Below are 22,500 nucleotides of genomic sequence, written 5' to 3' on the forward strand. Positions count from 1 at the left end.
GCTTTCAGTTGGAGCAGGGGAGAAAGGGATCAAGAAAACCCATCACAGCTGCTGCCTTGGCAGAGCCGGTTCAGCACCACCAGCACCTGCTCAGGGAAGGCCCACCGGCGGGGGGAACCACAGCAGTGGCCACCAGCTGTGTCCAGCCAGGGTCCTAACAACCAGCCTTAAGAGTGGTCCCCAGGCCTCCGCATGGCTAGGCTCTTCAAGCCGCTGAGCCCGTCCCTCCTGCCCCAGCTCCCCTGGCTGATCCCAAGCTCCTTCTCCTCCAGGGGATGTGACTCAGGGCCTCGCGGAAACACATCGAGATGTTTATTCATGAGACTTTTCATTTCGGCGCACACCAAGGCAGCCTCAGCACCAAGAAAACAAGCAACGGGAGGCCTCCGGCCAGGCTCATGTGGTTTAATGAGTTTTCCTTATTGGATAAAAGTGTCAATGTTGTGATGGAAAAAAACAAACGCAGCTCCAGTCCTCATTTCAACCCTGTCACAGCCCAAAGGGGACTGTCCCAGTGAAGACCATGGCCACCCAGAGCCACTGCGGGGGTGGGGCCGTCTCAGGGCGAGGGGGGGAGTAGGGCAGTGCAGCCTCACTCCTTGAACTTCCACTCCTGGCGGCACATGGGGCAGTGCTGCTGCACCTGCTGCGCGTTGAGCCACTTGAGGATGCAGTGCATGTGGAAGCAGTGCGAGCACTGGCCCCACACCAGCGGGCAGTCGTCACCTGGCACCTTGCCTGCGGGAGGGATGAGAGGACCAGTGAGTCACAGAGCTCGGGACAAGCCAGGTGGGGGATGTGCACCCAGGGTGGCCTCGTGTCTGAGAGGACAGGTTTCAGGAGTGAAACCACGGATTCTGCCACGCAGCTGCCCCAGGTAAACATCTGCAAAGCCCACCCAGGCTGCTCCTGCTTCCACTCTCCCCTCCCAAGGGGGCGCAGCTCAGGGAGCTCAGCGGCAGGAACAGCTCTGGCCTGGCCCACATCCCCGCCCGCTGGCCTCCCAGGGGCTGGGCCCATCTGCAGACACACCACAGCTCTGCCACTATCACCTGGCACCTGTGATGCCAAGAAGGTTACATCAGTGTGTCAAGGAGCCCGCAGAGGTGACCCGCCTCTGAGCGGTGAACCATTCCTCTTGATCAAGGTGAAGTGGGCTGGGGCCTTGGGACCTAGACGGCTCCTTCCCTAGGCGGCAGGGACCCAGAGCAGTACCAGGGAGTGGGCTGGGGACACTGAGGTGCTTATGGCCCAGGCTGGTGGCAGCTGGGAGTGACACAGCACTACCTTCCATTTCCTTTCCATTTCTAGCCTAAAAGGGTCCTATCTCCAAGGCCCAGGGTACCTGCTGCTGGCACTCCACCCCACACACCTGGAAATGCTACCTCCATGGAGAGGGCCTGGCACAGAGAGGACAGGCTACACTGCCTGTCATCAAGAGAAACTAGCCTCTCTCTGATTTTCAAGAATCTAGAAAACCCCATCACGCAGCTGGTGCCAGCAGAGCACAATGACCTCCCCCAGCCTTGAGTCAGGTCCCCAAGAGCATTGAGGAGCTGCAGCTTGCTTCCTCCACCCTCTCTTAGGGGTGTCATTCCCCCAAATCATTGCCCTGGGGGCCCTTCACGCCTATCAAGCACGAGCTGTATCCAGATGTCACTAGTGCATAAACACAGTGGACCAGCCGGAAAAGCCAGGGTGAACAGGGTACATCTTGTCCACGAAGTGGTTCCTAAGTGCAGGTCTGAACCCCTGTGACCACAGGGCTGGTCTGGTCACCTGTGGTCCTGGTCCTCACTCTTGACACCAAACACAGGGACAGCTGACTGTACGATGCATTAAAGAGGTAACACAGGGCCTCCCTGGTGGCGCAGTGGTTGAGAGTCCGCCTGCCGATGCGGGGGATGCGGGTTCGTGCCCCGGTCTGGGAGGATCCCATATGCCGCGGAGCGGCTGGGCCCGTGAGCCGTGGCCGCTGGGCCTGCGCGTCCGGAGCCTGTGCTCCGCGACGGGAGAGGCCACAGCAGTGAGAGGCCCGCATACCGCAAAAAGAAAAAAAAAAAAAAAAAAAAAAAAAAGAGGTAACACAATGGCTGAGCCTCATGACAATGCTCTCAAAACCTCATGTAGCACCTGCTCTGGGCTGCACAAGCGGCTGGGAACCTGGCCTGTGCTCTCGTCCAACCTCACGGTGCTCCCGCAGCCTCCGTCACCCGATCTGACAGACAGGAAGCCAGGGCCACACGACTCATGAAGGCAGATGCCACTGCCTGAAGGGAGCAGGCCGACCAGGAGGCTGGTATGGGTGCCAGGTCTTATATATCCTTCAACGTCTGCTGAAAACATGCAGCTCCTTCCCAATTCCCAAGCAGCCTGCCATGGAGTCAGAAGGGATGGGCACTTCCATCTTTCTACTCTTTGGTTTGGGGCAGTGTTCCTCAATCTTTAAAAAAAATCCTTTCAATATCGAAATGCCACGCCCTTTCTGAAACTTTTATGACAAAACATCCAGAAAATAATTTACTTGGCAAATACAAAACGATCTAACTCACTCTGCTTCCCAGGCCAGGGCAGTGGGGTGAGTAGGACTCTGTGCCAGGAGCCCACAGGGTGTGACACCTGATTTATATTGGTTCCCACCCACCCAGGGTCTCTCCAACCTCAGCAGAACTATGCTTGGAATCACCCCTAACACATTAGAGTCCTTACAAACAGTCTGGAAGAGGCTGAGCAGGGGCCAGCCAGCCCTTTGGCGGGGGGACCCAGCCATCCTGTCCGTCTGAGGCAGGGCTCCTGGGGGCAGCCCGCCGGGGGCATCTGACAGCACAAGTGCAAGCCAACAGTGACTCATGCCAGTGCCGGTGGAATCTTCTTAACAAGACTTTCACTCCCAAAGCCCAAAGGAGCAGATTTATGACAGCCTGAGTCACTCTGGATTCTCCATAAGAGTTCCATTTCAGCAGAGAAACCCAGTGTCACTTGATCTGTATAGAAAGCGCCCTGGGCTAGCCCAACACTTTGCTCATTACAACTGGCTCACTCTAACCTCGTAACCAGCAGGTCCAAAGTTCAGACTCTAAACCCCCTCTTCCTAGCAGCCAGCACACGTGAGCAAGCACCGCACACTGGGATGCGGCCCCTGGTCCCATCTCTGACACAAAGGCTCACTGGCCCACATTAGGCCAAGGGCATGGCCACATAAATGCTTCCGAGGACTTTTCTGTTCTGAGGTCACAATCTGCTGCTGAGGAAGTTGCAAGTACCTACCCACAGCCTGTGCTGTACCCTTAGGAAGGGTGGTTTTAAATGGATTAAACCAAGTCAGACCTTGTGCTTCTACTTTCCTTCCCTGTTATGTAAAACCTCATCAAGTAGAGCCAATCACTGATTTCCTAAGATTATATCCCACCTGTTTGATTAAATCAGGATAGACTAGCCCCTGGGTGATGAGATTTCCTCTCAGGAGATGTAAAGATTAAGACTAAGATAAAATGATATTTGCACTAAGATTCAATGATTTCAATTTCATGGTAAGAAACAAAAACCTATGATTATTCCAATGCTCACAGCCCCACAGTGACAGGCCTGGTCCCTGACTTCTCAGCAGTCCCCAAGTCCCACTTCTCTCTTGGGACCACCCTTGTCCCCTAGGCAAAGCCTCAGATCCTTTCACTTGGGTCTGACTAAAAACTAAATTCACTGGTGCAAAAATCTGCTTCTGACCCAAATATATAACCAAACACTTTCACTTCACAGAATACAGTGGGGACAAAGGAATAATGCAAAAGACACCACCAAGAAGAAGTCTGATAAAACCCGAACGCAGGCATTCTGCAAGACAACACTTTCTGAAAGAATTAGATCTCTTTTTTAAAAAGGGAGAGAGAACTCGAAACAGAACTGTTCTAGATTAAGTAGCAAAGGGACAAAGTGATCACACCTTGGGTCCTGGCTCACACCACCCAATAATAAAAAGACATTTGGAAACAACTAAAGAAATCTGAACAAGGACTAGGAATGAGGGGCAACAGTTAAGAACTATCGTCATGTTATCTGATGTGACAAACAGTTGTGGGTAAAAGTCAGCACTACATTTAGAGACGCAGCTGAAGTGAGCGGGGTGAGACTTCACATTTAGCATTAACTTTAAAACATCTGGGCAGGGCTTCCCTGGTGGCTCAGTGGTTGAGAGTCCGCCTGCCGATGCAGGGGACACGGGTTCGTGCCCCAGTCCAGGAGGATCCGACATGCCGCGGAGCGGCTGGGCCCGTGAGCCATGGCTGCTGAGCCTGCGCGTCCGGAGCCTGTGCTCCGCAACGGGAGAGGCCACAGCAGTGGGAGGCCCGTGTACCGCAAAAAAAAAAAAAAAAAATCTGGGCAAAAATAAACAAATACGGACACATGTTACTCATTGCTCTATGTGCTGCATGGGGGATGACCTTATAACGTTACGTTTTTGTGTTCGCTTGAGAATTTTCAAATAAAAGGTTTTAACACAACTTTTTTGTTCTACGTGTCTCATAACGACTTCCATCAGGATAGGAAGCTGTGCTCTTTTTCTTACAAAACTTTTGACAGGGTCTTTGTACAAATATGGGCCCAAATAGCCTGGCTTTTCTCTATTAACTTTTCCTGGGGAAAGGAAACCAAACCCCAGGGACGCTGTGCAGGTATTTCTAGGGACACGCCAAAGCCGGTGGGTAGGCAAAGCTCGAGAGAGAGCGGGCAGGGGGCACTCACAGTCAGGGCAACAGCCATTGAAGGCCATCCGGCAGATGCCGCAGTTCTCGTCGTTGGCCACCCAGAGCCAAGTGGCCACGCCGTTCCAGCACTTGATCTTCACCTTCATGGCGCGGGAAGCCTGAGGGGAGGAAAGAGACCACCAGCCTCCGTTGAGTCTTCAGAGCTACAGCACTTGGGAGCCAAAGAAGGAGTGCCGCCCCGAGCCAGAGGGTCAGCGCAGGCAGGAGTCGCCGCCGAAGGGCAGCACAAGCTGTCTACAAGGGGGCTGGGGCTGGGACCGACTCCTCGGGAGACCGGGACGCTCAAGGCGTCTGGCAACACCTCACTTCTGCGCGGGCGTCCAGAGAAAAGCGCGTCGGATTCCGTTAACAATTGCAAAAACGTGCTCTGCGCAACTTCTGAAAGGGACATGACTGATGGGGTGAGAGATGGAGACCCATGCCCGCTCTCTATGAGGTCACGCCGTAACAACCCCGGGCCAGGTCGCGCAAGCCGCACCCCCTCCCCGCCGCGGGACTGGGGTGTGGGGTCTGAGTGCGGTGGGGGAGGGGCAAGGGAGGAGCAAGGGAGGGTCGGCACGCCCGGCCCCGCCCCAACGGCCTCACCCCCGCCGACCTAATCGCGCGCTGCCCAACCCGCCTTCAGTTGGCAGCGCCGGCGCCGCGCGGGAACGTAGGTAAACGACTGCGGCCGCGGCCCGGCAATTCTCAGCGGCGCCCGCCGAGCCCCTTGGCCCAGCGCGCACGCGCCGCCTCGCTCCTCGCCGACACCACCGACCCACAGCCAATCCACGGCCGCTCCGAGGACGCGGCACCGGAAAACCCCGCGCGGCGCAGGAAGTGACGCCCCGACGTGCTGACGCGCGGGCTCCAGCCGAGGCCGATTCCGCGCCCGCCATGGCCGACAAAATGGATATGTCTCTGGACGACATCATTAAACTGAACCGGAGCCAGCGAGGCGGCCGCGGCGGGGGCAGGGGCCGCGGCCGGGCTGGCTCCCAGGGCGGCCGCGGAGGCGGGGCGCAGGCCGCTGCGCGAGTGAACCGAGGCGGCGGACCCATTCGGAACCGGCCGGCCATCGCCCGCGGCGCGGCGGGCGGCGGCGGCAGAAACCGGCCGGCGCCCTACAGCAGGGTGAGTGCGGAGGCCGGGCGGCGGGCCGCGGCAGGGGAACGGGCCGGCGGCGCGGCGCAGGGGCGGGCTACCAGCCGGCCAAACGGGCTGGGGGGCGCGGGCGCCGGCCGGCCGAGCGGACGGGGAGGTCGCGCGCCGTCCGGGCTCCAAGGAGGAGACCCCGGCGGCCTTTGTCTTGGCTGGTCGCCCGGCCTCGTGGCGCCGGGGGCCGAAGGGCCGTTGGCGCGACCGCCCGGGAGACGGGAAGTTAGGTGAAGGGAAGTGAAAAGTTGCGGGACGTGTGGCCCCGACGGTCGGCTGCGGCCTGGCGTGGGCGGGAAGCGGGGGCTGCGGGTCTTCTACGCGCCTTCCTTCCTGCCGTGATGGGGGAGGGTCTTGCTATGACCGTGAGGTCGAGGACCAGCCCTGGAGTGAGACTCACGGGTCTCTTTCTGTTCTTCTCTTTCCTTTTTCTTTAGCCGAAACAACTTCCTGACAAATGGCAACATGACCTTTTCGATAGCGGTTTTGGGGGTGGTGCCGGCGTGGAGACCGGTGGGAAACTGCTGGTGTCAAATCTGGATTTTGGAGTGTCTGACGCTGATATTCAGGTAAGGGACTGGAGCTTTTCGGTGGGCAGGTCACCCCGCACGGAATTGATTGTGGTGTTTGGGACGTAGCCCTGAATCCCCACTCACCTTAGGACAGTGAGCCCTCCCAGGCACCCAAGGGCTAGCCACTGTTCCCTGTAAGGGGCTCCAGGAATGCAAAGCAGAGGTCAAGCTAGAGTTGAAAGTCTGACCAGTGGGTCAGTTTGTGCTGGAAGACAGGCCCCCAGGTTAGTCTGAGGAGCCGCTGCTCTTCGTTACTAAGACGTGTTCTGTGGATGAAGGCTCTTTGCCTGAGCTTTTCTAACAGAAGCTTGGTTGAATGTGTGTCGTTCCTGTGTTATTGAAAGAATTAGGCTATTTGCCTTGTTTACTTTGTGCCTGTTTTAACGGTTTGTTGGGAGGAGAAAGCCTTTCTTTGGTAGAACTGACAAAGCACAGAAGCAGGATGGTGCCAGCGTCACTCTGGCTCCATTTGCCTTAAGGCCTATGTCTTATATGGAATTTTGTTCCCTGTCTTATTCTCACTTATTTTCATTCCCTGGGTTTTGTTAGTGGCATGATTCTCGAACTCATCTTTGGTTGAAGCTTCGTTTTCTTCTTTCTTTTCTTTTTCTTTTCCTTTTTTTTTCTTTCTTTCTTTTTTTCCCCTTTGATTGAAGCCCAAAGGCATTTAAATTTGCTTTCTATAGTGGTATCTTGGGGGTCAGTCCAGGAGATGGCTGGGTCAGGGTACTGGGCCTTCCTGGGTTAAATTTCCCGGAGCCCAGCCACTTTACTTTACCGTGGGAGGACAGAGCAAGGCCGGTGAGCACTCACAGTGTCTCAACACTTTTTTTAAGGTGGTTTCTGGCATCCACTGGAAACCGCTTTTGGTGAACTCCACTTCCCGCTGTGTGCCTGCGGCCGGAGTAGCCCCACACTCTGGGTTCCCTCTCCAACTCCCAGCCTGCCTGAGGTCAGGGCAGTTTCCATGGCAGCGCTTGACTTCAGGCTTTGCGGCAGGCTTGAGTAGGAGGAGAGGGAAAGGTGAGCCAGAATCTGCCCTGGGGGAGGGGCTGGGTCAGGGCTCCCAGTCAGCGGGCCCTTGGAGCTGGTCCACAAGTGGATAGAGCCCCTTGCTCTGTGATCTTGACCTTTGCTGCTTCTTGGCACAGTCCTTGGGTGTGTTGTAAATTTTCCTTTTTGAAGAAGATAGCGACTTAATCTTGTGCCCTTCACTGGTGGGCTTTGTGATCCTTTACCTGCATCGTGGTGCAGATGTCAGGTCCCCAAGTGGGCAGGAGCCCTCGGGCCCAGCTGCTCTTGGAAATCGTTGTCCCACCTGTCCCATCCCATACCCCAGATCCCACTACCACTGCCCTGCCCCCAACATGTATGTCTGCCTCCCAGGGAAATACCCCAAAGCAGTTCACACTTCCAAGGAGTGTCCCTGGGGCGCCAGAAGAAAAACTGCTTTGCTGACAACTGCTCTTTCTGACTCTCAGGAACTCTTTGCTGAATTTGGAACTCTGAAGAAGGCTGCTGTGCACTACGACCGATCCGGCCGCAGTTTAGGAACAGCTGATGTGCACTTTGAGCGGAAGGCAGATGCACTAAAAGCTATGAAACAGTACAACGGTGTCCCTTTGGATGGTGCGTTTGGGATCGGCCCAGAAAGGCTACAACACTGTAGCCAGTTTGTGGAGCCTGGGGCTGGCCCCAGCCCTGCAGGAGTAGGACACCCTGTACCTGAGGACACTTTGCATTCGCCCCTTTGTCTCTCTCTTCCATTCTGCCACTTCTCATGCTGCCCCGTACATCTGGACCAACCTCTTGTGAACCCCCATCCAGCAAGCTACATCCCTCCCCTCCTTCAGCTCCTTCCGGAAGATTCACTTCTGTGAAGCCTTCTCAGAACCACCATAGTACACCTCTGAGTACGGGGCTGTAGTCGTAGAGACAAAGGTACTTTTCCGCCTGTGAGCACCCCGACACCTGACACACCCACCTACACTGGGTGAGAAGGAGCAAGGAGGCGCTGTTGGGGCTGTTGTTGGCAACATTTCATTCTCCCACCAACATCTCCAGGCTGTTGCTCTTGTTGGGAGCATTGAGATGCACAGCGCCCCTTTCTAGTGCTTGCATGGAGGCCAGGGTGTGTGCCACCAGCAGGCCTCAGAGCCCTCTAACAGGAGCTGGCCCTCTTGTGTTCTCTGCCACAGGCCGCCCCATGAACATTCAGCTCGTCACCTCACAGATTGACACACAGCGGAGACCTGCACAGAGGTGAGTTTGGGGCCTCTGGGCAGGGCTGGCCCGTGGGTGTCCACTTACCCCGCAGGCCTTTCCAGGCACGTGAGCAAGTTCCCTTTTTTTTGCTAGTGTAAACAGAGGCGGGATGACTAGAAACCGTGGTTCGGGAGGTTTTGGTGGTGGCGGTGGCACCCGGAGAGGCACCCGTGGAGGCAGCCGGGGCAGAGGCAGAGGAACCGGCAGGAGTTCAAAGCAGCAGCTTTCTGCAGAGGAATTGGACGCCCAGCTGGATGCTTATAATGCAAGAGTAAGTCCCAGAGGAAGACTGGGTGGGGGCCGGTCAAAGACCAACTGGACGAGGACCTCATTTTGAGCGAGAACCTCTCTTCCTCTGTTTCAGATGGACACCAGTTAAACAGACCGGCAAATCCGTGCATGGACCAGGACCCGGAAGTCTCGTCCGTGCTCCCTGGTGGGAGGGGTGACAGACTAGGGCTGTGTGGCCAATGATGGATTTGTTTCTTTTATGTTTAAATATAGGATTTAAAATTCATGTAAAGGTTTCTTTTTTTTTTTTTTCTTTTTTTTTTTTTTTTTTTTTTTTCCTTTTTAAATTCTGAAACAGACCTGTTTTGTACTGAGTTATTTTTGGGATAAATTTTACTGGTTGCTGTTGTGGAGAAGGTGGTGTTTTCACCTTTGCCATAATAAAATAGAAATGTGTGTAGAACTGGAACTGTTCAATTCATTTCACTCTTGGAGTCCTCACCTGGGCCAGAACTCTGGTACGGTCTGGCGGGCAGGAGGGACACAGGATCTGAGGAGGAAATGGGGCAGGCCTGCCAGGCACATGGCACTTGGCCTGCAGGTTGGAGTTAGTCCTGCAGGAGGATGGTGGCTGCCGCTCTCCCACCTCTGTTCCCGCAGATCCGAACTCCTTTCTCTCCACCCCCAACCTCGGTAGGTGGGAGGATGTGGAGCAGTGGTCCTCCGCCTGCAGCTGCCTCTGCACTGCCTGCCCCGCCAGCGGGGTGCCCTGTGTTTCTGCCAGATTTCAGATGGCTTCTGGGTTGAACTGTTCCTTTCCTTCTGATGCTCTGGTTCTCAGAAATGTGATTTAGCAGTTCTGACTGCAACATAATCCCCCTGTGTTTCTCATCTTTTGTGTCATCAAGGAAGGAGCACTGTGTTAGGGTGTTTTCTTAGTTACGTAGTTGGTGATGTAGCTAGTGGGAGCTGCGGAAGAATATAACTTGATCTGCAGAGAACTGGAGGGGCTGGCAGACACGGGTGCCCATCTCCACTCCTGGGACAGAATAGAGCTGGACAGGGACTTGCCATGCAGTTTCTGTGGTTCAGGAGGGGCCGAGATCCCTGTGGGATGCAGGCCACGGACACCCCTTTGTGCCCCCTCTCCTGAGGGCATGCCTGTGAGCTACTCACAGGGTCGTGGTTCTGTGGCTCACAGGTACATTCCAGGGTTGGGTGGGAGGGGGAACCTTTATCACCTGATGTTGGGCTGGTTAGAACATGGTGACAGCTTTTTGAGAATAGACTGTGGGGAGGGGTGGGTGGGGGCCTGCAGAATGGAGCTCAGGGTCACCCCAGCCTTATGGCAGCCATTGGTTCTTCCGGAGGCAGCTGCCATGGCCCACAACTCAGGAGGCTTCCAGGCTTCCATGTTTGGGATGGGGCTGGAGTGAGTCACGAGGAAGGGGTGTGATTAAGGGGTGGCCCTTTTAACTATCAGTTACCGAGCTATCACTGCAGAGCCAGCGGCTGCCACTTGAGCTGCCTGAGCCATGTCAGGCACTTAATGGAAAGATGGGTGAGGTGACTCATCCCTGCCCTCAGAGGAGCCCAGTCTAACGGGAAAGGGATCGTCCAGGGCCTGGCTTTAGGTGCCGTGGTCATGAGGGGTGGGTGTGGTAGAGGTCGGACCATCTGGGCAGAGCTGGGCAGCATCCCTGAGGAGGTGGCCTTGGGCTAAGCAGGCACGTTCCAGGCAAGGAGACTGCTTTCTGGATGTTGGGAGAGGCGGTAGGACGTCTTTCTCCGCTCCGCCTGGAAGCTGAAGAGCACCTGACTGAGAGGTGCGCTGGGCCCAGGCCAGAGGCTTTAAATGGGGGGATTAGTGGCCCCTGGGATGGGGAGCCGTGGGCTGTTGGCTCAGGTGTTTGGAGCTAGTGATGGCCAGGGTTTGGGGGCTTGTGGGGCATCATGAGAGGTGGCCAAGGGGTGCTGCATGGGAGGAAGATGTCGTTAGAGAAGAGAAAGTTTCAGGAAGAAAGCAGGCCAAGGACAGGGGCCGTGCTCAGTGGTGGGTCCAAGGGGGCAGAAACACCGGATGTGGGTAGGCGTCCAGATGTGGACCCAAACGAGGGTTGCTTTGAGCTGGATGTCTCTGACCTGGAAATTGGCTTGGGGACACTAGCTGGAGGCGACAGGACTAGGGAGGGGGTGACGTCATGGTTGCTGGAGGCCTGTGGTGGGGAGGCGACTGAGTCAAAAAGCCTGTGTTTGGGCAGGGAGCTGAGAGAAGCCTCCCCATCACTTTAATCCTCAGTCTTCTTATTTGTGAAATGGGAAACCTCACATTACTTCAAGGGCTGGAGGACCATGTGCTTTGCTGTTCACGTAGGGATACTCTTGGAAAGAAGGGACTGGTGAGTGTGCAGGGGCAGCTTCTGTGCTCCAAGGCAAATCAGGCTTCTGGTCACTTGAGGGCAGTGCTGGGTGTCCCTGTGATAGCACTTCATCCCCCACAGTACTGGTCGAATGAGTGAAAGGATGAAATAGACTTGGTGCTCTTGCACGTTTTCTCCTTCACGTTCTTTGCTCAGACGCTGGATTGCAGTCTCACAGACCGGGTGGATGGGGCTCCCCCTGTTGCTGGGTCAGCCCCCACTGGGATGCGCCCCAGCCCACCTCCCACCATGTGGTCTGAGTGGAAAGCTCAGTGATTGGTCCAGGAGTGGCAACACGCCTCGCCTGGCTGGTCAGTTAGTCTTCAGGATTTTCAAAGGTGTTGAGAAGAAAGCCAGCGCCAGGTAGGGTGGCACACCCACAGGGACTGGGGCTTCTGGGCTCTGATGGGACGCTCAGGTGGAGAGGAGCCACTCAGCTCCTGGGTGTGTTCCTGACGTTTGCTTGATTGAGCAAAGATACACGTGGTTTACAGAGCAACGTGGATAATGAGGAACAGCCCTGTCCCTTGGCAGGTGATGTGAAACCCAGCAGGAGCCAAGGTGCCAGAGTCGTTGAACAGTTGTCACACTCAGACGTGGTTTGAAATACCGGAAGAGGAACGTTGCTATGTCTGTGCTCAGCAGCAGTTCTCTAAGCAAGGGTTTTGTTCTTGCATGCAGGGAGCTGAGGCTCTAATACAGGAAACAAAAATGAGAAATTATAGTACAGTCTAACAACTACAATGGAAATAAGTGAAGCAGAACATAGAGCATTTCTGTTCTGCTGGAACGTAGATTCCAATGGGGGAAAGGTGGGAAAAGTGAAATACAGGATGTCAGGTGGTGACAAGGCTGTGTAGGAAAACAGAGCAGAGGGTGGTAAGGAGTAGGGAGAGGCCTTTGCTGATGAGGTGGAGGTGTGAGCATCTGGATATTTGGAGGGGAGCCTTGCTGGCAGAGAGAAAAGCAAGTGCAAAGGTCCTGGGGTGAGAACGCCAGGACAAGCCAGAGCCTAAGCGTGGCTGGGTGGAGGGGGCAGAGGTCGTGGGGCCTCACTACTGGCTTCTGTGCTGGGCTTTGAAGGAAGTAGCCCTGTGGGGGCATCTACCAGAGGTGCAGCCTGGCCTGGGGAGGGGCCGCCAGGGCTAGCATTTGGAGACTGACGTGGGTGGCATCCATAGACAATGGAAAAGCAGAGATGATGGAGTGGGCTTTTGTGTTTTTGTTTCAATGTGTATGGAATGTGAAGTACTCTTAAGAGCACTAGTTTTTTTTTTTTGTTTTGTTTTTTTTTTTTTGGTTTTTTTTTTTGTTTGTTTGTTTGTTTTTTGCTGTACGCGGGCCTCTCACTGTTGTGGCCTCTCCCGTTGCGGAGCACAGGCTCCGGACGCGCAGGCTCAGCGGCCATGGCTCACGGGCCCAGCCGCTCCGCGGCATATGGGATCCTCCCAGACCGGGGCACGAACCCGTATCCCCCGCATCGGCAGGCGGACTCTCAACCACTGCGCCACCAGGGAGGCCCAGAGCACTAGTTTTTTAACTGAAAAAAAACCACATTCAGTCAGTACAAAAGGGTAATGATGTAAACAGTTGCCTTCCCAGCATTGTCCAGACGAGACCCTTGTTACTGCAGGATTTTTTTTTTTTAAATGAGAGCTTTATTAACATGTAATTGACATACCATAGAGTTAACCCATTTACAGTAATTCTACTACATTCACAGAGTCACAAATCCACCACCACATTCAAATTCCAGAATATTCTCATTACCCCAAAAAGAAACCCATTAGCTGTCATGCCTCAGTTCCCCTCTCTCAGCCTCCACTTGTCCACTTTCCGTCTCTGTGGATTTGCCTGTTCCAGACATTTCATACAAATGGATTTATACAATATGTGACCTCAGTGTCTGGCTTCTTTACTCAGCATAATGTCTTTTAGGTTCATCCTTGTTATAGCCTGTGTTAGTATCCAGTCCTTTTTCTTGCCAAATACCCTGTGGTGGTTATTTCACATTTTGTTTTATCCGTTCATCAGTTGATAGATATTTGGGTTGTATCTACTTTTTGGCTATTGAAATAATGCTGCTGTGAGCATCTATGTACACATTTTTATGTGGAGGTACTTTTCAGTTCCTGTGGAGTGGAATTGCTGGGTCATAAAGCAACTAAGTTTAACTTTTTGAGGAGTCGTGGATCTTTCCACAGCAGCTGCACCATCTTCCATTCCAAACAGCAGTGATAATTTCCAATTTCCCCACTTCCTTGCCAGTAGTTGCCGTCTATTTTTTCTATTTTAGCCATCGATAGGGTGTGAAGTGGGATCTCATTGTGGTTTTGCTTTGCAGTTTCTTTTCTTTATAATCTTTCTTTTTTAAATGTCTGGATTGCATAATAGTTATCATGGATAACACGTTCCTCCCTGGACAATTTGGAGGCCTTTCCTTGCAAACACTCATAGCCTAAATGGAATTGAATGTCCTGTTATAATCACCAACATTCATCACATTCAACAAAATAAAATCGTAAAAGGTTGATTTAGTTGAACATGATGAGTGCCTGTACTCCAGTTTTACAAAGATGAATACAGAGATCTCTTTATATTACCTGTATTCTTTAGATTTTGTAGAAATGCTCAATCAGAAATGATGTGATCTTCTTGAAATTGACATAGCTAGCATCTTCCCTAATCATTTCTATTAAAGTCAGCCTATTTCTCCATTTAACTGTGCATGTTCTTAAGTGTCATTTTGTAATTTTGATATTCAGATTTATAGAAAAGAAGTGAGAATCATACAAAGAATTCCTGGATCCTCACCCAGACCCCCAGATGGAACCCCGTTCCTCTTCATTCTCTGTTTTTTCTGAACTGATGGAGAGTAAGTTGCAGCAGAATGCCACTATACCCCTAAATCCCTCCACGTGTATGTCTTTAAAAATAAGGACATCATCTTACATCAGACCTTATTCAAGTTTAGCCAGCTGACCTAATAGCCTGTGTTGTAAATGCTTTCCCTGGTTCACATGGAAGAGGAATGCCTGGGCCACTACCTTGAGCTAAAGATGTCTGTGGTCGTCTGTAACTGGTAGTACTTAGCCTTTTCGTGTCTTTCATGACCTTGACACTGTTTGAAGATCAGTCTCATTGGGGATTGTTTTGCTTCGTTATGATTAGTCCAGGGTTATGTATTCCAGGCAAGAATACCACTGAAAGTGTTTCCCATGGGGTACAGCATGGTGGTCTATCTGTCTCATTACCCATGCTGTGACCTTGCTTGTGTGGTTCAGTAGGAGCTGCCAGGCTTCTGGACTGTAGTGCTATCCTTCTCCCCTTTATAATCTGTAAATTTATTGGAGGAGAACTTTGAGACTAAATGAATACTTGTTTCTCACCTCATTTTGCCTGCTGATTTTAGCATCCTATGATGCAATAATTATTATTATGGTGTTTAATGGTGAGTTTTTTACATTTCCCCCATTCTTTCAACATTAATTGGAATTCTTTTCTAAGAAAGAGCAGTCCCTTCACCATTTATTTGCTTATGTATATCAGTATGGACTTGTGGGTATTTATTTGATTCTATGAGTCATAATCTGGTAACTATTAACTCTTGCTCAGACTGTTAGGATTCCTCCTGTGCCCTTTTGACATGCCGTGTCCTTTTTTTTTTTGGCTGCGTTATACGCAGCATGTGGGATCTTAGTTCCCCAACCAGGGATCGAACCTGTACCCCCTTGCAGTGGCAGTGCAGAGTCTTAACCGCTGCACTGCCAGGCAAGACCGCCATGTCCTTTTTAAAGCACTTCCTGACTTTCTGGCCCCAGGAGAGGCTCCAGGCTCACCTTCTAGTCCCTGGCTCCTTTTATGGAGACTGGTATTTAGCAACCAAGATCTGGATATTGGGTGTGCTCATTGCTACTGAGCTGTTGTTGGTTCTGAGCCCTCTCATGACAGAGCTAGGAACTATATATACTAATTCATGCATACACATCTATATTCATTTCTGTATCTATTTAGCTGTATATATGCATTTTTAAAAACCATGAGTTCATACTGATGTCTCTGATTCCAACCCAATTCCATAGGATTCCTTCTCATCTCCCCTTATTTGTAAATTCTCTCCCTGACAGTGAGAAACCTGGCTCTCATTATCAACATGATATTTGCTTATATGATGTAAATCCTTTAAGTGTCCACCTAACCTGATTTTAGAACTCTAACATATAGCCCCGTGAGAAGCATTTACTAACTAGGGTACAGAATTGGGTTCTTCTGTGAGTTGAGCTCAACGCATAGAAGAGTATCCAGTGAAAGTACTGGTTTCCAAAGTTGCTTATGCGAGTCCTTCTCTTCCACCCCCTTCAGTGTAATTTGTGTAATTTGTACTATAGTTAGTTTCTTTTGTTACACTTTGCATTCCATTGTGGCTTCCTCACATACCCTGGTTGATTTTTTTTTTGGTAATTTACATATATTACTTGTCATGGAATTACATATGATTGTATAATTTTCATAAATGTTTATATGGCTTACATTAATTAGCTGTTATTATTAATGAGTCACCCTGGGATCAACTGACCATTTAGGGGAAAATAGCAATAAATAATATACATCATTAAAGATTTTAATATGAAAATAAACCATCAAAGTACCAGGAGGTAATCTCATTAGTTTTATTTTTTTAATTTATTATTATTTTTAAATTTATTTATTTTAGGGCTTCCTTGGTGGCACAGTGGTTGAGAGTCCACCTGCTGATGCAGGAGACACGGGTTCGTGCCCCGGTCCGGGAAGATCCCACATGCCGCAGAGCGGCTGGGCCCGTGAGCCATGGCCGCTGAGCCTGCGCGTCTCGAGCCTGTGCTCCGCAACGGGAGAGGCCACAGCAGTGAGAGGCCCGCGTACCGCAAAAAAAAAAAAAAAAAAAAAAAAAAAAAATTATTTATTTTATTTATGTTTGGCTGCATTGGGTCTTTGTTGCTGCGCACAGGCTTTCTCTAGTTGTGGCGAGCGGGGGCTACTCTTTGTTGCAGTGCACGGGCTTCTCTTTGCGGTGGCTTCTCTTGTTGTGGAGCATGGGCTCTAGGCGTGCAGGCTTCAGTAGTTGTGGCACACAGACTCAGTAGTTGTGGCTCTCGGGCTCTAGAGCACAGGCTCAGTAGTTGTGGCGCACGGGCTTAGTTGCTCCCGGCATGTGGGATCTTCTGGGACCAGGACTCGAATCCATGTCCCCTGCATTGGCAGGTGGATTCTTAACCACTGCACCACCAGGGAAGCCCAATTCTCATTAGTTTTAAATACATCAGCTTGTGTAAGCTAGGCCAGAGTTAATTTTTATGTTATCTGTGTGGGTTGTACAAACAAATTATAAAATGTTTTAGCACGTTAATTGTAAATTAATATCTGTATATAAAAATCCATGTGAGCATTCCAGTTTTTTAAATGTACAAAGCCATCATAAACAAGCCATTCAAGTTACCATTAATGATTTCATAGAGTTAATATTTCTTCCTGGGTTGTTTTCTTTTTTCTTTTTTTTTTTTTTTTGGTCCTTGTCAAATATATAAACATCCAGGAGTTGATGATGATACTTAAAAAAATCTAATGTTCACCTTTGGAGATTACTTGGGCACTAATTCATTCTAAAAATTGGCAAATAAAAGCAAAGGAACAAATATTTAATCCATTTTTTTCTATACAAACTGTAATTTGAAGGGATTAAATAGCTGATGACTGGAAGTTCTTTTAAAAGAATTCCAGCTAAGAAATGCAGAAATGTTAGAAAAATCACCATTTTGTGATGCCTAATAAAATGATGCATGTCGGGAAGAGTCCTCAGCAGCTGATGTGGTGATGGATGATGGTGGGCCAGGCAGCTCCTGGAGCCTACTGCACCTCACTGCAGGTGGGACCAGCAGAGTGTGCCCTGAGATGAAGCATTGGGAAGCCCACAGCACCTCCCAAAATTGACCTGGGGCTCATCCCCCCTGAGATGTAAGGGGAATAGAAGACCACACCACACTACACCACACCTAGAGGATTCACCTAGCAAATCCACAAGTGCCCACAGGAAGTTCTCACTACAGGTGTCCTGGCTTCCTCCCCACCTAAGTGCCACAAGCATAGAAAAGGAGTCAAAAGTGACTGTGGTATAATAAAAACGTAGTAAATTGATCTTTGTCCCTGTTTCCTGGGACAGAGCTCCTAAATCCCTTGGAATTTCCTGATAGGATCGTCTTTTGTTATTCATAACAAGGCCCTTTCAACTTATGTTAATGAATGACTCTTGGTGGCCCCTGGATAGTTTCAGGCTGGATGCTGGTCACCAGAAAGACCAAGACTTGATTATTGGGTTGGAACTCTCAGCCCCACCCACTCACTATCCCCTGACCTCTGGGGAGGGGAGAGGGGCTGGAGATTTGAGTTAATCACCAACATTCAATTATTTAATAAGAATCCGCCTGCCAATGCAGGGGACATAGTTTGAGCCCTGGTCCAGGAAGATCCCACATGCCATGGAGCAACTAAGCCTGTGCGTCACAACTACTGAGCATGCACTCTAGAACCCGGGAGCCACAAACTACTGAGCCTGCGTGCTGCAACGACTGAAGCCCGCTCGCCTAGAGCCCGTGCTCCGCAATAAGAGAAGCCACCGCAATAAGAAGCCCCGTGCACTGCAACTAAGAGTAGCCCCCGCTCGCAGCAACTAGAGAAAGCCTGCACACAGCAATGATGACCCAAAGGCAGCCAAAAAAACTATATGATGCCATCATTTTAGGACATTAAATTGGCAAAGATATGTTCTTTTAAAAGATTAACACAAGCTTTTCTTGGAAAGGGTAAAACCAGGGATTTTCATAGGGATGACATGATCCTACAGGTACAGAATCTTAAGGAATTACACAAACTTTAAGAACTAGTACATGAGGGCTTCCCTGGTGGCGCAGTGGTTAAGAATCCGCCTGCCAATGCAAGGGATACGGGTTCGAGCCCTGGTCTGGGAAGATCCCACATGCCGCGGAGCAACTAAGCCCGTGCGCCACAACTACTGAGCCTGAGCTCTAGAGCCTTCAAGCCACAGCTACTGAAGCCCGTGCTCTGCAACACAAGAAGCCACCGCAATGAGAAGCCTGCGCACAGCAACGAAGACCCAACACAGCCATTAATTAATTAATTAATTAATTTTTAAAAAAAACTAGTAAATGAGCTTAGTAAGGTTGCAGAATATAAGGATATAACATCAATATACAGAAGTCAACCAACAATTCAAAAATGAAATTAAAATTCTATTTATGTAAATAAAAAAAGAATAAAATTGGGACTTCCCTGGTGGTCCAGTGGTTAAGACTCTGCACTGCCAATGCAGGAGACATGGGTTCGATCCCTGGTCAGGGAACTAAGATCCCACATGCCACTCCATGTAGCCAAAAAAAAAAAAAAAGGAACAAATTTAACAATAGAAGTGCCAGACCTGCACACTGAAAACTATGAAATACTGCTGAGAGAAACTAAAGATTAAATAGATGTGTGGGGGTGGGGGAGGGACAGACTGGGAGTTTGGGGTTAACTGTTACAGAATGGATAAACAAGGTCCTACTGCATAGCACAGGGAAGTATATTCAATATCCTGGGATAAACCATAATAGAAAAGTACATGAAAAAGAATGTATATATGTGTATAACTGAGTCACTGTGTTGTACAGCAGAAATAAACACATTGTAAATCAACTATACTTCAATAAAAAAATTAAAGGAGTTCCCTGGTGGTCCAGTGGTTAAGACTCCCTGCTTCCACTGCAAGGGGTGGGTTCAATCCCTGGTCAGAGAACTAAGATCCCGCATGCCGCAAGGCATGGTCAAAAATTTTTTTTAAATAAATAGATAAATGCATAGAAATCTCATGCTTTGGGTTGGAACATTCAATATTGTTAAAATGGCAATTCTCCCCAGATTGCTCTATAGAGTCAGTGTAATCCCTATCAATAGGTGCTTTTGTAGAAATTGAGAACAGATTTTTAAGATTTATATGGAAATTCAAAGGACCTAGAATAGCCAAAACAATTCTGAAAAGAATAATAAAGTTGGAGAACCTACACTACCAAATTTCAAAACTTACTACAAAGCTACAGCAATCAAGAGGTTGTGGCATATAGATTAAGGAACAGAATTGAGTCTATAAATAAACCCTTAAGTTTATGGTGAATAAAATTTCAACAAACGTGCAAAGACAGTTCAGTGGGGAAAATTATTAGTCTTTTCAACTCTTGACTTGTGTTATACACAAAAATTAACTCAGAATGGAGTACAGACCTAAATGGAAGCTGAAATTATACACATTACAGAAGAAAATCTTTACAACTTTGGCTTAGGCAAAGAGTTCTTAGACACAACATCAAAAGCATGAGCCATGAAAAAAAATTGATGTTAGAATTCACTTAAAAGGTTTTGCCCTTCAAAAGACATCATTAAGAAAAACAAAGTCACAGAAAATATATCTGACAAAGGACTCCCATCCAGGACCTATCAATAGTCTTACAACTGAATAGAACAACCAAACTTAAAAATGGACAAAAAACTTGATGTTTTACCAAAGACTCTTCAACAGGGAAATGCAAGTCAAAGCCACAAAGAGACACCATGTCACATCCACTAGGACAGCTTTAATCAAAAAGACAGACAGGGACTTCCCTGGTGGTGCAGTGGCTAAGAATCTGCCTGCCAATGCAGAAGACACAGGTTCGAGCCCTGTTCCGGGAAGATCCCACATGCCGCGGAGCAACTAAGCCCATGCGCCACAACTACTGAGCCTATGCTCTAGAGCCCGTGAGCCACAACTACTGAGCGCACGTGCCACAACTACTGAAGCCTGCACGCCTACAGCCTATGCTCCGCAACAAGAGAAGCCACCGCAATGAAAAGCCCACCTGCCGCAACGATGAGTAGCCGCCGCTTGCCGCAAATAGAGAAAGCCCGCGTGCAGCGATGAAGACCCAATGTAGCCAAAAAAAAAAGACAGACAATGCCAAATATTGGCAGGGTGTGCCCAACTGGAACATTTTCACATTGCTGAAATGTGAAAAGGTGCATCCCCACCTTGGAAAACATGGGGAATTTCACAGTTGGCAATCTACCCAAGACAAATGAACAAACAAACGTTCATACAAAGACAGCAAATGTTCACAACAGACAAAAAGGAAACCAAAAGTGCATCAACTGACAAGTGAATACAAACAGAATATGCTATACTTATACAATAAACAGGACAAAATGTGCATTCTATGCTGTAGATGGACTGCAAAACATTAGGTGAAATCAAAAGACACCAGAAGACTATATATTGTGTGAGTCCACTTACAAGAAATGTCCAGGAAAGACAAATTTACAGATGCACAAAGCAGGACAGTGGTTGCCAGGGTCTGGGGGGGAAGGGGGGCTAGAGTGGGCATCAACTACAAATAGCTCAAGGGAAACTTTCTTGGCATGAGGATTATGCACCTCTACAAATTTACTAAAAAATTCTTGAATTGTAAACTTTCACTGGGTGGATTTTGTAAATTATACCTCAGCAAAGCTGCCTTTCTATGTCATTAAATATTTTTATTTGAATAATGTAAGAAGTTTTAATTAATCACAGTTTTTTTTTAATTTTTATTTATTTATTTATGGCTGTGTTGGGTCTTCATTTCTGTGCGAGGGCTTTCTCTAGTTGAGGCAAGCGGGGGCCACTCCTCATCGCGGTGCGCGGGCCTCTCACTATTGAATCCTCTCTTGTTGCGGAGCACAGGCTCCAGACACGCAGGCTCAGTAATTGAATCACAGGGTTTTTAAATTAATATATATTAATATTTACTACAGTGTAGATGTTCTGGGGCTGCTCAGTGATCTGCTCTGCTTTTCAGATCCCTGTTATGAAAACGTTTGATATTGTAAAAGTGCCAAAATAAATGTCCTTGCAACTAAACCTTTGCACACAGCCATGGTTCTTTCCTCAGAATTCTGTTAAGGTTCAAAGTGTACTTTCATAGCCCTCCCCAGCCCCGCTGGGCGTTCCAGGCATGGCCATGCATGTCACATCTCTTAGGTTCTTTGCTAATTTGATAAAAGGTTCAAAACAGCGTCATTCCTCCCTTGTGATGGTGCAGAAACATGTCACATTCCAAGGGGTCCAGTTCCTGCAGGTCCAACCTGCACCTACGGAAAGGATGAAGGGCAGGGACACAATGTCAGCACTGGGTATGGTGTTGCCAGCCAGTCCCAGTTGTGGGAGACTCTAAGGACCAGTGATTCTGGTCCTTCAACAGGACACTGTACAGAGCAGAGAAGATGATCCTATTAAAGAAGACCCTAACACAACTAATGCAATGTATGAAGCTCTAACAAAAAGTAAAAGAACTCAGTACAATCAAGGAAAATATTGGTTAGATCTTTAATGATATTTAAGAATTTGTCATATTTTCTTGGTTGGTATTCCAGGTTACCTACTGCTCTTTAAATTACTCCAAAATGTGGTGTGAAACAAACACATTTTACTATGGTCACAGATTCTGAAGGTCAGGGAGTGAGACAATTGTTTCGTCTGGTGCCACAAAGCAGGTCTTCTGGGTCTTCAGCCCCAATTTTCAGATTAAGAGAAGCCACACCCCCCAGCGTCACCCTCACCAGTCTTGACCAGAAGCCATGATGGAATGAGACTTCTGGGAGTCCTGGGAGGCAGAGAGTGTGTTTTACATGAGAGGGTCACACATCCTTTGCTTCTATTCCCGTTGAGAGGTGGAATCTAACTCTGTTATGATGTGATTTCTGTTATGATTCCTACTCATCTTGTGTGAAACTTGTAGGATTTAAGCTATGTTAAGACATGTTATGTAGTTCAAAATGGAGTCACACTGGCCAACATGAACGTCCATGTTAATTGTTTCGAAATGTCTGTTGTAGCACCCTGAGTATCTTAAGTGATAAACTAAGAGTGTTACTTTAGATAAGAAGTTTGGGGCTTCCCTGATGGCGCAGTGGTTGAGAGTCCACCTGCCGATGCAGGGGACATGGGTTCTTGCCCCGGTCCGGGAAGATCCCACATGCCGCGGAGCGGCTAGGCCCGTGAGCCATGGCCGCTGAGCC

General features: G+C 49.6%; 2 protein-coding genes across 4 annotated transcripts; one reads left to right on the plus strand and one right to left on the minus strand.

Annotated features, from left to right (window-relative positions):
* Window positions 1-389: 389 nt before the first annotated feature.
* Window positions 390-5,507, minus strand: ANAPC11 (anaphase promoting complex subunit 11). 3 transcript variants are annotated; one of them, XM_082603087.1, is made up of 3 exons: window positions 5,359-5,507; window positions 4,741-4,861; window positions 390-738 (listed from the first exon to the last, which is right to left on the minus strand). In XM_082603087.1, exons 2-3 carry the CDS (start codon window positions 4,847-4,849, stop codon window positions 593-595), a joined length of 255 nt encoding a protein of 84 aa, XP_082459213.1. In that variant the 5' UTR covers window positions 4,850-4,861; window positions 5,359-5,507; the 3' UTR covers window positions 390-592. The 3 variants fall into 3 exon arrangements, with proteins under 3 accessions (XP_082459213.1, XP_082459215.1, XP_082459214.1); XM_082603089.1 differs by having other exon boundaries at window positions 5,383-5,500; XM_082603088.1 differs by having other exon boundaries at window positions 5,349-5,486.
* ALYREF (Aly/REF export factor) lies at window positions 5,494-9,434 on the plus strand. The gene is made up of 6 exons (XM_082603077.1): window positions 5,494-5,876; window positions 6,335-6,466; window positions 7,951-8,098; window positions 8,668-8,731; window positions 8,828-9,005; window positions 9,099-9,434. Exons 1-6 carry the CDS (start codon window positions 5,640-5,642, stop codon window positions 9,111-9,113), a joined length of 774 nt encoding a protein of 257 aa, XP_082459203.1. The 5' UTR covers window positions 5,494-5,639; the 3' UTR covers window positions 9,114-9,434.
* Window positions 9,435-22,500: the final 13,066 nt, after the last annotated feature.

This window comes from Mesoplodon mirus, assembly GCF_964341445.2.
Source record: "Mesoplodon mirus genome assembly, chromosome: 18".
Lineage (NCBI taxonomy): Eukaryota > Metazoa > Chordata > Mammalia > Artiodactyla > Ziphiidae > Mesoplodon > Mesoplodon mirus.